The 13,386-nt window shown below is 44.3% G+C and overlaps 1 protein-coding gene and 1 non-coding gene across 2 annotated transcripts; both read left to right on the plus strand.

The window, feature by feature from the left end:
- Window positions 1-2,140: 2,140 nt before the first annotated feature.
- Window positions 2,141-7,958, plus strand: ZSCAN31 (zinc finger and SCAN domain containing 31). Its single transcript, XM_072945492.1, is given in 5 exon segments — window positions 2,141-2,433; window positions 4,831-5,135; window positions 5,138-5,305; window positions 6,215-6,365; window positions 6,888-7,958. Coding segments are annotated over 4 exon segments (1,308 nt in total). The 5' UTR covers window positions 2,141-2,433; window positions 4,831-4,922; the 3' UTR covers window positions 7,664-7,958.
- A 528-nt stretch (window positions 7,959-8,486) lies between these two features.
- On the plus strand, window positions 8,487-8,559 carry TRNAD-AUC (transfer RNA aspartic acid (anticodon AUC)). Its single transcript has one exon. It is a non-coding gene; the product is annotated as a tRNA-Asp (tRNA).
- The last annotated feature ends 4,827 nt before the right edge of the window (window positions 8,560-13,386 follow it).

Below are 13,386 nucleotides of genomic sequence, written 5' to 3' on the forward strand. Positions count from 1 at the left end.
AAATTCAATGCAAGCCAATCAAAATTGCAATAATGTGTTCTATGAAACTTAACTGATTCTAAATTCACATGGGAGAAGATATTTGCAACATGTATAATCAACAAAGGATCAGTACACTGAATGTATAGTGAATATTTTTTTAAATTTGAGATTATATGAGAACAGTAATTCATCAGAAGGAAAGCTAAATTTTGAATAAAGTAATAAATTGGCTGTTGAATTGTTCAATAGTCTGATGAGAAATGAATCACTGTACACAGTGAAAAGAGATTTAAATTTCTTGTACATCTGATATAAAATACTAACATTGACAATGTCTGCTACTGACAATGAGAACACAATTGTTACTGTCATCAATATAAGAGATTCTCAGACATTCTAAACTTAAACTTAAAATGTCCTAAAATCCTGTAGCTCATAATTGAAAGAAACCTGATAGAGGTCTACCCAAATATCAACAATTTAAAATGTTTTTGATCAGCCATGCTAGAGGATAGACATTACCTTTTTAAAAAAAAATTTAAGTATAGTTGATTTACAATGTTGTGTTAGTTTCTAATGTACAGCATAGTAGACTACATTATCTTTGTATTCTTTCTAGAAAAATTTAAATTACAAAATTAACATAACAAGACAGCCCAAGAATATAAAGCCAATAATTTAGGAAAAAATTACTATAGAAGTGCATCAGACAATTAATAAAACATTTTATTATATTTCTGATTTTTATGTTTGATGTTTGTTAGACTTTAAAATTTGTAATATGATGTGATTTTCCATTCTAAATACCCATTTTCATAACTATGTTTCACCCAAATTACATATACACTAGATCTTCCACTGTCTATATTGCTTTTTTTAAGCTTTGTGAGGGTCAAGACCTGTGTTCATTACTATTATATACAGTCCCTGGAGGAAACCTTTGGCACAGAGGATGCATTCAAAGAGAATTTGTTAAATGAATGGAGAAAATAAATGAATTCCACTTCTTAATGTTTATTATCTATTCCTTTCTCTCCGTTTCTGTGACTATCGCCTTGATTCAGGCCCTCATCCTATCTACCCTGGATTCCTGCAGTTGTCTCCTAACTGGTCCACCTGCCTGTAATCTCAAGTGCTTCCAGTCTCTCCTCCACACCGCTGCCATGATAACATTTCTAGGTGCAAACCTTTTTTTTAAATTGAAGTATAGTCAGTTATAATGTGTCAATTTCTGGTGTACAGCATAATGTTTCAGTTATACAAACATACACATTTATTCATTTTCATATTTTTTCATTAAAGGTTGCTATAAGATTGAATATAGTTCTGTGTGCTATACAGAAATTTGGTTTTTTATCTATTTTTATATATAGTAGTTAATATTTGCAAATTGGAAACTCCCAATTTATCCCTTCCCTCTCCCCTTTCCCTCTGGTAACCGTAAGATTGTTTACTATGTCTGTGAGTCTGTTTCTGTTTTGTAGATGAGTTCATTAGTGTCTTCTTTTTTCTGTTTTAAATTCCATATGTGAAGTATGGTATTTTTTCCTTCTCTTTCTGGCTTACTTCTAGGTGCAGATCTGATCACATCTTTGGTTAGGGATCCAGGAACAGTGACCGCTGGTGTCCCCTGCCATATATTCCATTCTCCAGCCATCAAGATCTGCCCAGTTCTCTGGATGACCAAAGTATCTCACCCCATTCCTGATTTTATTCTTGTATTCCATCTCCTGGAAATTCCTTTCTCTGGCTCCATTCCCTTTGTACAGTGGCAAATCCTACAGCTTTCTCTTCTTCTCTGTTAGTCTTTTCCCCTTCGGCCTACTACATACATTTATTCTCTAAGTACTTAACACAGCATTTACTATGGTCCAGGGACTGTCCTAATCGATTTACATTTACTTCATTTTAATTTATTTCATTTCACATACAAATTAGCTTTATGTAGTTACCTGTTTACGTACTCGTGTCTCCTTCTAGACTGAGATTCCAGAAAACAAAGGTTAAAAACAAACTAACAAAGCAACAACAAAGAAAACCCCGACCACAACTACCATCTCTCCTTAGTGGTGTCAAAGGGGCCAGAGGAAAGGGAGCGCCTCAGGCAGGGATGGATGGTGTAAGTGCCAGAACTGAAGAAGCCCCTTCCAGCCCTAAAGTTTCGCGTGACCATGACCTCCTGACTCCCAGATGCCGAGAGCCATTCTGCACAGCAATCTGGCTCTGTGATCAGGCTGGACTTGTGGCTCCCAGCTTGGGAAAGAGGTAGGCACCAAGATGCAACAACCTCCGGGGCTCCTAGAGAGTACTAGGACGCCCCAGGGGGGGAAAGGGCGCTCGCCTTCGGCGACTGGGCTCCGACGGCTGACGCACTTCCGGCCTTTGTGGTTCGTCGCGGGTCCGGGCGCTGCTGCCCCCGCCGCGGATCTGGAGCGTCCCCGGGCCCCGAAGGTGAGTCTCAGGCCCCTCGTCCCGGACCCGCCGGGCCCGGGAGATGAAGGTGGGCGCCCCGAAGTAGGCGGGGAGGGGACTTGGGCAGGCGTGGGCCCCGCCATCCCCTGGACACTGCCCTGAAGTAGAAGGCGGTGCCGCCGCTGCCCCCGCCGGCGTCGTGGGAGAGCCCCCTGGAGGCCGCGGAGCTTTGCGGCGGGACCCGGGTGGGCAGGTGAGCAGGGGCGTCCTGTTGCGGGTCTCGCTCTCTGTCAAATGTTTTTCTGGTCTTTTTTAAACATATGTTTATTTATATTAACGTTTGCCCTTAACAGAGACACTGGGGATTGAACCCAGGACCTTGTGCACACCAAGCATGCAGTCTACCACTGAGCTATACCCCTCACCTACTCAGTGTGCACTCTTGATCTGAGAAGTCATACCTTTATTTCTGGAAAATTCTTATTTTTTTCCTCATCAACTGTTATTTCTCAGTCATTCACTACCTTCTGAATCTCCTGGATATCAGTGTTGTATCCTTTTAATGTAGGTCCTTCCTTAACTGCTCTTTCTTCTCTCTTTCATCCCTTGCTATGTTCCGAGTGAAGTCTTCAGTATTGTCTTAAAAATCAGTTATTCTTCAACTGTGTCCACTCTTGTTTATCCTTGAATGCATTTTAAATGTCAAAATTTTTTCTTAAATCCTAAGATTTCTAATTAGTTCTCTTTTACATCGACTTGATGTTGCATTTTTGCCCTTTTTTGGTTTCATTATCTCTTATATTTCTCAAAATCACTTATTTAAAAAATTCCCTGGACTGTAAAATAAATTTCATTTCAAGTGAGTTTCTGATTGTTGGTTATTTTTCTTAGGACTAGAGTTCTTCGTGTGTTTTGGAATTTAGTTTGTAGATTTATTTTGTGTAGGAGGCTGTTTTAGATTTCTCTCTCTCCTTCATTCAGCATTCTATTTAAGACCCTTTCTGGGACTTACACCCAGTGTCTGAGTGTTGCTGCCCGAAGGAGATACTGGAGTGGGCTGACCTAGTATGGGACCAGCAGCTTCAGGGCTTAGTTACTGCACATAAGTCTGGTCTTGTCCCTTGGCTCCTGGGCCCGTAGTTTCTGATCAAGCCATAGCCTGAGTCAGCAGCCTACAATCTTTTTTTTCCCTGCCCCCTTGCAGGAGTGTGGAAGTCTTCTGAAGCCTCTAGCATCAGAAAGTAAGCCTAGTTCCCTACAGTTTGAGACACACCACCTTGAGTCTCTAATCTCCCAGAAACTTTTTGCAGTTCTCTCAGATCTTAATGATTCTATTAATAACGTCATATATAAAACTTAAATTCCACCACTAAAGTAAACATATCAGTGTAACCCCCATTAAACCTCCCAGCTTATACAGCCCCACAATCCATTCCTACCATTTCCACCCTGAATCATACTCAGTATTCCTTTAAAGTACAGATCTAACTCTATGACAATGAAGTAAAAACTTTGACGTCCCTCGGTTTTTCAAGTCTAAACATCTTAGCCTATAGTTCAGGGCTGTCTTCCATTCCGGTGATATGCCTCTTTCTCATCTCTTGTCCCGCATTTTCTCCCACACTCTACACTCTCTGGTTCCACCAGGACCCCCCCACCTGTCTTTAGAGCCACTGTGCAGTGTAACCTTAAATACCTTTGGTTCTGCTGTTTGCTTGGCCTGTGATGTTGAGTCTCCTCCCGTCGCACTTTCTCTACCTGTTTTTTAGGCCTAATTCAAATGTACTTGCTCCTAAGCCACCTTCTTTCACTGCTCCACATCCTGTCAGAATTATGTTTTTCCTACTCTTTGCTCCCTCAGTATTCATCGAAATCACTACTATTTATTAATTTATTTTCTTGGAGTAAGTACTTTATTTCAAATGGTTCAGAAAGCAGAAGAAATATAGAAGGTATGACATGGAAATTTCCCTTCCTCTCTTCTTCTGCAGTTATCTAGTTCCCTCCCCGGAGGCCACCCCTCTATATTAGTTTCTCATTGCTGTAATAATGTGGTGTAACAAATGATCACAAATCTTTTGTGGCATACAGCAATAAACACACGGATCTGTGGGGTCCCGCTGACCTGGGCAGGGCTTACTTATACAGCTGCCGTCAGCTGTGCATCCGCAAGGCAGCTCTGCTGATCTCAGCTGGGCTCACTCACTCGTCTGGGGGTTAGCTGGCTGCATAGTCAGTTTACAATGTTGTGTCAATTTCTGGTGTACAGCATAACGTTTCAGTCATGCATATACATACATATATTCCTTTTCATATTCTTTTTCATTATAGGTTACTTCAAGATATTAAATATAGTTTCCTGTGCTATACAGTAGAAACTTGTTGTTTTCCCACTACTTTTTAAATTTCCATTAATATATAATATTTTCTTATCAGGTGTATCCTCCTAAAGGAGATTCAATTGGGGATCTTAAATCAATTACCCCTTCACTGCAGGCTGGAGTGAGCCCTTCTAAGTTAATCCCAGAATGGCTTCAGCAGGGGAACAGGATGGACTTAAGGTTGTGAAGATGGAGGAAGACCCTATCTGGGATCAAGAAACCTATCTTCAAAAGAAGAGCTTTTCTGGCCAGGAAGCCTCCCGCCAACTTTTTAGGCACTTTTGTTACCAAGAGACTCCTGGTTCCCGAGAGGCGCTGAGCCGGCTCCGGGAGCTCTGTCACCAGTGGCTCAGGCCAGACACACACACACGAAGGAGCAGATCCTGGAGCTGCTGGTGCTGGAGCAGTTCCTGACCATCCTGCCTGAGGAGCTCCAGGCCTGGGTGCGGGAGCGTCACCCAGAGGGTGGGGAGGAGGTGGTGGCTGCAGTTGAAGATCTGGAGCGAGAGCTCAGTGAGCCAGAGAACCAGGTGGGCTCCTAAACATGGAATGTTAAAGGAGGGGTGAAGTTTGGTGACCCAGGTTGGTTAGCTGTGGCCACGTGTATTAGTTCTCTGTTGCTGGGCAACAAATTACCCTCCAAGCTTTAACGGCTTAAAAAAACTATTATCTCCCAGTTTCTGTGAGTCGGGATTTTGGGAGCCACTTGGGAGACTCTCTCAAGAAGTTGCAGTGAGGATGTCAGCCAAGACTGCAGTCCTCTGAAGACCTGACCATGGCTGGCAGTCGGTGTGGCGGTGGGCCTCGGTTCTTCCCTGGCTGTTGGCAGGAAGTCTTTACCTTGTGGGTTTCTCCCTAGGGCTCACTGAGTGTCCTCCGAACATGTCAGTTGGCTTCCCCGAGAGAGAGACAGAAATAAAATCAGGAGGAGGCTGCATCCTTGTTACAGTTTAGTCTCGAAGTCATACACCAGCACTTCTGCCATGCATTCTATTCAGTAGAAAGGAGCCGTTTTTGAGTACATTTCTCACTGAAGGGGAGGGGAGTTAGGCTCCACCTTTTAATGGGAGGAGCATCAGAGAACTTGTGAACATATTTTGAAGCACCACACCATGCTGGCCACTCTTGTTCTCCCCCTCTGTCTGGGGTGTGGAATTAAACTCTGGACCTTCCACTGTGCCATTGCTCTGCAAACTGTTTCATGTGGTTCCATATCATCTCTCTTTTTGTTGTTTGTTTGTTTGTTTTGGGAGGAGGGAGGTAATTAGGTTTTTATTTATTTATGTTTAGTGGAAGTACTGGGGATTGGACCCAGGACTTTGTGCATGCTAGGCACACACTCTACCACTGAGCTATACCCTCCCCGCTCTGATCTCTTTCACTGAGTATTAGCCTGGGTTCCTTCTCTCATGAATCCAAATATACCTCCCTGCCTTCAGGCCCTAGATTGTGATCATGGACATTCTGAAGTGCTCTCAGGGGATGCAGTGCATCTGAAGGCCAAGCAGGAATCAACAGCCATCCAGCTTCAGTCCAGTGTGACACAGCTCAAAGGTGAACCTTTTGATCCCCACAAATTTGCAGAACAAGGTAAGGACTTTAACAAGTCCATTCAGGGGATCTCTGGTGGCTCAGTAAAGGGTAATAGTTAAGACTACGGACTCTGGGGCCAAATTACCTAGGTTGGAATTTAAGCAGTTCTGCTTAGTAGCTGTGTGACATTGGGCAGGTTCAAGTAATCTTCCTGTGCCTTCAGTTTATACATCTGTAAAAAGGGGATAATTATAGTACCTGAGTCACAGAGTCAATGAAGATTTAATAAGTTAATGTACTTAAAACAGTTCCCACTTCGTAGTAAGCACTGTGCAGTGTCTGCTTGTGCACATCCTCTCTGGGAGCCGCCCCTTCCCTGGGTGACCCCCTCCAGCCATTTCAGCAGTGCTGATGACCCCTTACTCTGCTGGTCTCAATATTTCCAATTAGGCCTTCTTTACATTACACTGCCAGTTTTGCATTCCCAGAACGTGCGTGTTTCATATGGCTCTTCTTATTCCCCATCCTATGGTTGTGCTCTTTCATAAAGAGATGACATCGTTTGGTCCATTATTCCAGATGGTGAAACCATACTTGAAAACCAGGATTCAGCTTCAAAACAAGAAGCCTTAAAAGAAATGGGACATTTAGAGAATAGCAGACTGCAAAGAGATGTTCCTCTAGATTCTAAGCACAGAGAAACTTGTAAACGTGGGAGCAGGGCAGAAAAACAGAGGGGACGCCCCGCTGGAGAGAGACATCACAGGTGCAATGAATGTGGGAAAAGCTTTATTCAGAGTTCCGTTCTCATTCAGCACTGGAGAATCCACACTGGGGAGAAGCCGTATGAATGTGAACAATGTGGAAAGACCTTCAGTCAGAGGTCAGGCCTGATTGAACATCAGCGAAGCCACACTGGAGAGAAACCCTATCAATGTAAGGAGTGTAGGAAAGCCTTCAGCGCCAGCAATGGCCTCATTAGACACAGGAGGGTCCACACGGGGGAAAGGCCATATGAATGTGAAGAGTGTGGGAAAGCCTTCCGCCTGAGCTCATACCTTGTGCAGCACCAGAGGATACACACTGGAGAGAAGTGCTATTGCTGTAACGAGTGTGGGAAAGCCTTCAGTCAGAACGCGGGGCTTTTTCAGCATCTCCGAATCCACACTGGGGAGAAACCCTATCAGTGCACTCAGTGCAGTAAAAGCTTTAGTAGGCGAACGCTGCTTATGAAACATCAGAGAACCCACACTGGAGAGAGACCGTATGCATGTGCTGAGTGTGGGAAAGCCTTCAGTCATCACTACAACCTCATTAGGCACTTTAGAATCCATACCGCTGCCAAACGGGACTAATTCCATGGACCACCAGGGCCCCTAAATGGGGCCATCTTGGAAAGTAAGATTTCAAGTGGCTTATTTTGTTCTTATCAAATTTACTTTGCTTTGGAATGCACAGCTTTTCTGCAGACCAGGTGCTGGTGTCTCCTGGGTGGATGACTGTGAGTATCGGCGGTTGCCGGGAAGCCTTCTTTTTCCCTATCCCGTGGTTCATTTCCAATGAGGTCCCTTAAAGAGACCAACTCTTACCTGGAAATAAATTGTATGGAGCGGCCGTTATTGAATAACACTTAATACTAAACAACTCTAAGTAACTAGTATTTATGTATGCTTTTTTAAGATTGGATAAATTCAAAGGACATTCAGAGGTGAGTCTTTTTTTTTTTTTTTTGGTAAAATTGATGTTTTAAATACAATGAAGTTTTTAAGGAATAAGAATTGTTCCCATCCCCATAGGAAATCGTTGCCACAGTCTCCCCAGGAATGTGATGGATTATCTCCCTGGTGCTTTCATCAGAATGGGTGGCAAATTCGTTTACTAAGCAGCATTACATATGCTGTAAAACCTGTCGATTTGATGGTTTAGAAATCCATGTCCCATTTTAATTATCTAATTCCAAATTCTCAGGGCAGGTCATCCCATATTTAAGGTTTCCATTTTTGTTATAAGGAATGAATAAGGTAGTACTTTAAAAACTTTGCAATGTGCCTGTTTTATTCAGCCTTTTCTGCCACTGCCTTTTGAAGGTTAGTCAGCATCTTGGAAGGCCATTGCAAGCAGCATCATTGAGACTCTGTAAAGAGCCTGGGGGTTGGGGGGTGGTAATGCTGGGTGAAGGGAGGGTATAGCTCAGTGGTAGAGAGCGTGCTTATCAAGCATGAGGTCCTGGGTTCAATCCCCAGTACATCCATTCAAAAGAAAAGAAAAAAAAAGAAATGGATCCTCTGACCTCAGGCAGCTTGTTGCTTAACTGGGGAGAACAGCATGCTCAGGCCATTTACTGTCAGGGTTAAACACACAAGTGTGGCACCACACCATCTAAGTTCAGCTCCTGCCTCTGCCTCTCCATCTGTTAGCCCTGCCACTTTAAGCAACTTAAGTAAGTGCTCCCATGCTAACAGTCTCCCTGTCTATAAAATAGGGGATAGAGTGCCCTCTTAGGTTACCTAAGATTCCGTAATACAAACTTGTAAAGCACTGAAAACGTAACTCTCAATAAATGTGCACTATGATTTCCATAAGAAATAACGCCATCTCATGAATGTAGGTGGAACTGTAAGTATCGTGTTGGAACGAAATCGAATGTTAAATACCTTTGCTAACGTTCTTGCTATACTTTTCTCCACAGTGAAAAAATCTGAATCAGAATTTCAAAAGAAAGGAAATCAAAGTTCACCTTAAAAGTATATCATGCTAAGGGAGGAAGGTATAGCTCAGTGGTAGTGTGTGTGCTTAGCATGCATGAGGTCCTGGGTTCAATCCTCAGTACCTCTGTTAAAAAAAAATAAAAAAGTATACTGTGCTAAACATGTCTTCAAAGTATATTTTTAAAAAATTTAAAAAGTATATATGTAAACGCATATGTATATATATTTGGTTTTCCTTATAGCTCAGGGACCATAACAAAAAAAAAAGCTCTTAAAAATCCCTTGACTGTTTCTTTGTAAATAGAAGAATTAGCTAAATGCAGATTATCTAGAATAGTGCTTATGGAATGTTAAGAGTATCTACAAATCACCTGGGATCTTGTTAAAATACAGATTCTAGTTCAAAAAGTCAGAATGGAGCCCAGGCATCTGCATTTTCAGTTAACTCCCAGTGATGCTGGTGCTGCTGGTTAAAGGAGTGCACTTGAGGATCACGGCCCCACACAGCCCTGATGGTCCTGATCAGCTGGAGGTGCCACGCAAGTCGGTTTCCTTCCCATCCTTCTTCCACCTGCAGCCTCCCCGTCAGCACATTGCCCCTACATGTGTGCTCCCAACGTGGCCCCACTGCCTGCCCCACCCTAAGAGGAGTGAGATGCTCCTGCAGTGCAGTGGGCAGGTGGGCTGAGGTGGCTTGGGGAGCTAGGTGGTGTCCTCTGCTCTGTGACAGGCGAATCGAGCCAAATCTTAACCCAGGATGTCCAAGTGGTTCTGATAAGCGTTTACTTTAGGAAAAAGCCGCTGCCCCAGAGCTTCCATGCTCCCTCCCCTGTCCTCTTCATGTGAGCTCCAGGGTGAAGGGAAAGGAGCTGTTGGATGTTTAGGAGCACAAGGCAGGCCTGCGATCCTCACCCCTAGTCCGCCCTGGGCTCCCTGAGCACCTCAGGACACAAGGACGAGGCAGGTCTCCGCTGCCATGTCCTCGTGTAGGGCGGGACTGCCTCCCACACGCACCTTCGACACAGCTTCAGTTTGGTCCCTCTGAGACTCCAACCCCAGTGCTCAGACAGCCCCTTCCTCACTCACTACCCAGAAAGGCAAAGAAAAGCTCACAGAGGAGAAAGCAGCCACAAAATAGAGGCCAAAGGGGTAAAGGAGAAAAGCAAAGGGGAGGAGAGGCCTCCCAATGAGGTGGGGAAAGGGGAAGAAGGAGGAAGGGGGGCATGACAGGCCTGCAGCAAGGAGAAACTGAAGGGGGAATTTGGGACTGTGTCGTCTTTATTGTTTCTCTTTCACCAGACTAATCCAAAGAGTTGCTGATACCACTTCCTTGCATTCAGCCTCATTGACAGTGACAGTGACATTTCAGTGCCTGTGATCCGAGGAGCATCGAGAGGAGAAGGGATGTTTAGGCAGTGCGCAGGGCACTCAGCCAGTTGGCATCTGCTGAGCCCCGCTCTGGGCCAGCGGGCACTGTGATGGGGGCTTGGAACACTTCAGTGAACCATACCAGAGGAAAACAATAAACAGTAAGTATAATAATTAAATTTTTATATATATATATATATGACAAAGTGCTTTGGAAACAAGAGTGGCGCAAGATAAAGGAGGAGCAAGGTTTTGTTATATAGGGTGGTCAGGGGAGACTTTGTTAAGGAGGCATTTGAGCTAAGATTTGGAGAAAGTGAGGGAGTCAGCTCAGTGCTGGAAAGGTAATCCAGGAAGAGGGATCAGCTGGTGCAAAGGCCTTACGGCATAGAATAAAAAGCTTTCCCACTGGGTTTCTCAGATGATCCTCACCATCACCCAGAAGAGAAAGGCCTGGGTATTTACCATCCACGTTTACAGTTGAGTAAACTGAGTTTTTAGTGACATGAAGTGATTGCTCAATGTCACATCCCTGCGAGGTAACAAAGTTCTGTATTTGAGACTGCCTCTCCGGCTAGTGCTCTTTCCTATTTAGTGGCCAGAAACTTTGTTTCACCACCTGGGAAATACTATTCTTCCTTATCTAGAAAACATAGGTGCCACATAAGTAGGTGGCAGGTAATTATTTTGTGTGACTAGCAGTGTCCTGAGAGCCTTGGGAGAGAGGGTGATGCTCATCCCGTGTTGGTGCGAGAGGAGGACTTGGATAGACTCAGGTGATGTTAATGGTTGGCTGAGGGTGCCAGAGCCTGACGGGAAGGGAGGGCTGGGAAAGCCGAGGGGTGGGAGTGAGACACAAGTCAAGGTTGCTTCCTGGCAGCAGGGCGCTGCCGTTGTTACTAGCATGGCTGTGGACGCACTGCTTCCCCTCTCTGCGCTCTGGTGGAAAGACATGAAGGCCAGGTGGGTGAGTGGAGACCTAGGGGTGAGGCCATGCTGGGGAGCCCTTCCTCTCTAGGTCTCTTGGTACTCCTGTATCACAACGTGACGTCCACTTAGGGGGCACGTCGGGATGGGGTGGAGCTAGGAGATGGAAGGTAAGAGCCAGATTTGTATGGAAAGGGAGGTCCCAGGATTTGGGGGAGCTGGGGAAGAGGGGCAGTCTCCTACTTGCCTCTTTGCCCTGAATGGGCCCAAAGTGAGGAGGCCAACAGGATAAAACAGCTAACGAGCCCCCTAGGGAGACAGCGGAAGTGTCCGTGTGTGGCGGAGCCCAGAGAAGGTCCCACCAGGGCTGGCGGGGCCGGGGCGAGCGCGGTCATCGGGCTCTGGGCTGAAGTCCCCGGGAGGAGGACGCCCAGCGCCTGCTGCGTTGCCAACCAAGGCAGGGTGAATGCGGGCCTTTCCGGAACAGGTGTGGTACTAATCCATTCTTCTGTAGCGCTTGCCTCCTGCCTGGCACAGCTCTCATCGCTTTAACAGGTGTTACCTCATTTAATCGTCAGAAATGATGTAAACGATTATGATCGACTCCGTCTTGAAAGAATAATATAATGACCCTTACATACTCAGCCACCTTCAGCAGTTACGCTGACCAGGCTCGTATCACATGTATCCCCATCCACTTACTCCCTTCCCTTGTTGTTTTAAAGCAAATCCCAGATACATTGTTTTACCTGTAAATATTCCAATATGTATCTCTAACTTCTTAAAACATAGATATGATACTTTTCTGACATAAAAATTTAATAGTTATTCCTTATTCCTCATTACATAGCCAGTAAGTGTTTCCATTCCAATTCCTAGGCCATGTATTTTTTAAGTTTGCTAGAATCAGGATCCCCGTGATGTCTACAAAATGTGTTTGGCTCATAGGTCTTGTCTCTCTTAAGTAGGTTTCCCCTCCATTTCTTTTCTCCCATTGCACTGTATTTGGTGGGGGTGGGGGATCATTTATGCTGTAGTTGCCCACAGTCTGCATTTTGACAAATGCCTCCCTCTGTTGTAGTTTCACATCTTCTCTATTCCTGGGAATTGGTAGTTCAGTCTAGAAGCTTGAATATACACAGGTTTAGCCTTTCTCACAAAGACCACTTCATCATGGTGTCATTTTCTTCCATCAAGAAGGAAAGCCTGGTTTCTTTTTGTGATGTTAGCAGCCATTGACATTTAGTGTCTCTATCCACTGATTCATAATGGTTGGCAAAATCATGGTATTCTAATTTTACCATTCCTTCTTTATTCATTAAAGGAATATATTTATTAAAAGAAACCTTTTCTTAACACCTATTTGATTACCAAATATTATAGTTCACATGGAAAAGGCAGGATAAATCCTTGATTGCTTCCAAACATACTTAAAGTATTTCAGTCCATTGCTGTCATTATCTTTACTGATGCACAGATTTTCCCGTCTTCAGATGGGAAGCTCTTCAGGTTGGCTCCGGAGTCCTTCTGACATGAGACTCTGTCAGGAATTTCCTTGCTTTATGGTGACAAAATGTTTCAGGCTTATGTCACATATTTCCTGCCTCAGATTTCTCCAAGGACCTTTGGCTGCTTTGGGGGAAATGGAATTTTAAGACCACAGATTGGGTGTCAGGCGATGTTAATTTCTTAGCTGGTCATTGTTTCTAAGCCTTTTTAGTAGCAAGACCTAGGGCATATACACTTAGCGATACTTCCAATTCAAATTCAGGACTATAGGTTACTTCTCTTACATTTGTATCTTCTCTCATATTAGTTATTTCTATGTAACAAATTACCTCAAAACTTAGTAGTTTGAAACAACCCATATTATCTCATAGTTTCCATATGTTGGGAATCCAGGTATGGCTCAGCTGGGTCCTCTGCTTCAGAGTCTCTCAAGACTGAAATCAAAGTGTTGATCAGGGCTGGTGTCTCATCAGGTTTGACTGCGGAAGGATCTGCTTCCAAGTTCATGTGCTCATTGACAGAATTCAGTTCCTTGAGGGTTCCTGGACTGAGGGCCTCAGTCACTC

The sequence above is a fragment of the Vicugna pacos genome, chromosome 20, assembly GCF_048564905.1.
Source record: "Vicugna pacos chromosome 20, VicPac4, whole genome shotgun sequence".
In the NCBI taxonomy this organism is placed as follows: Eukaryota; Metazoa; Chordata; class Mammalia; order Artiodactyla; family Camelidae; genus Vicugna; species Vicugna pacos.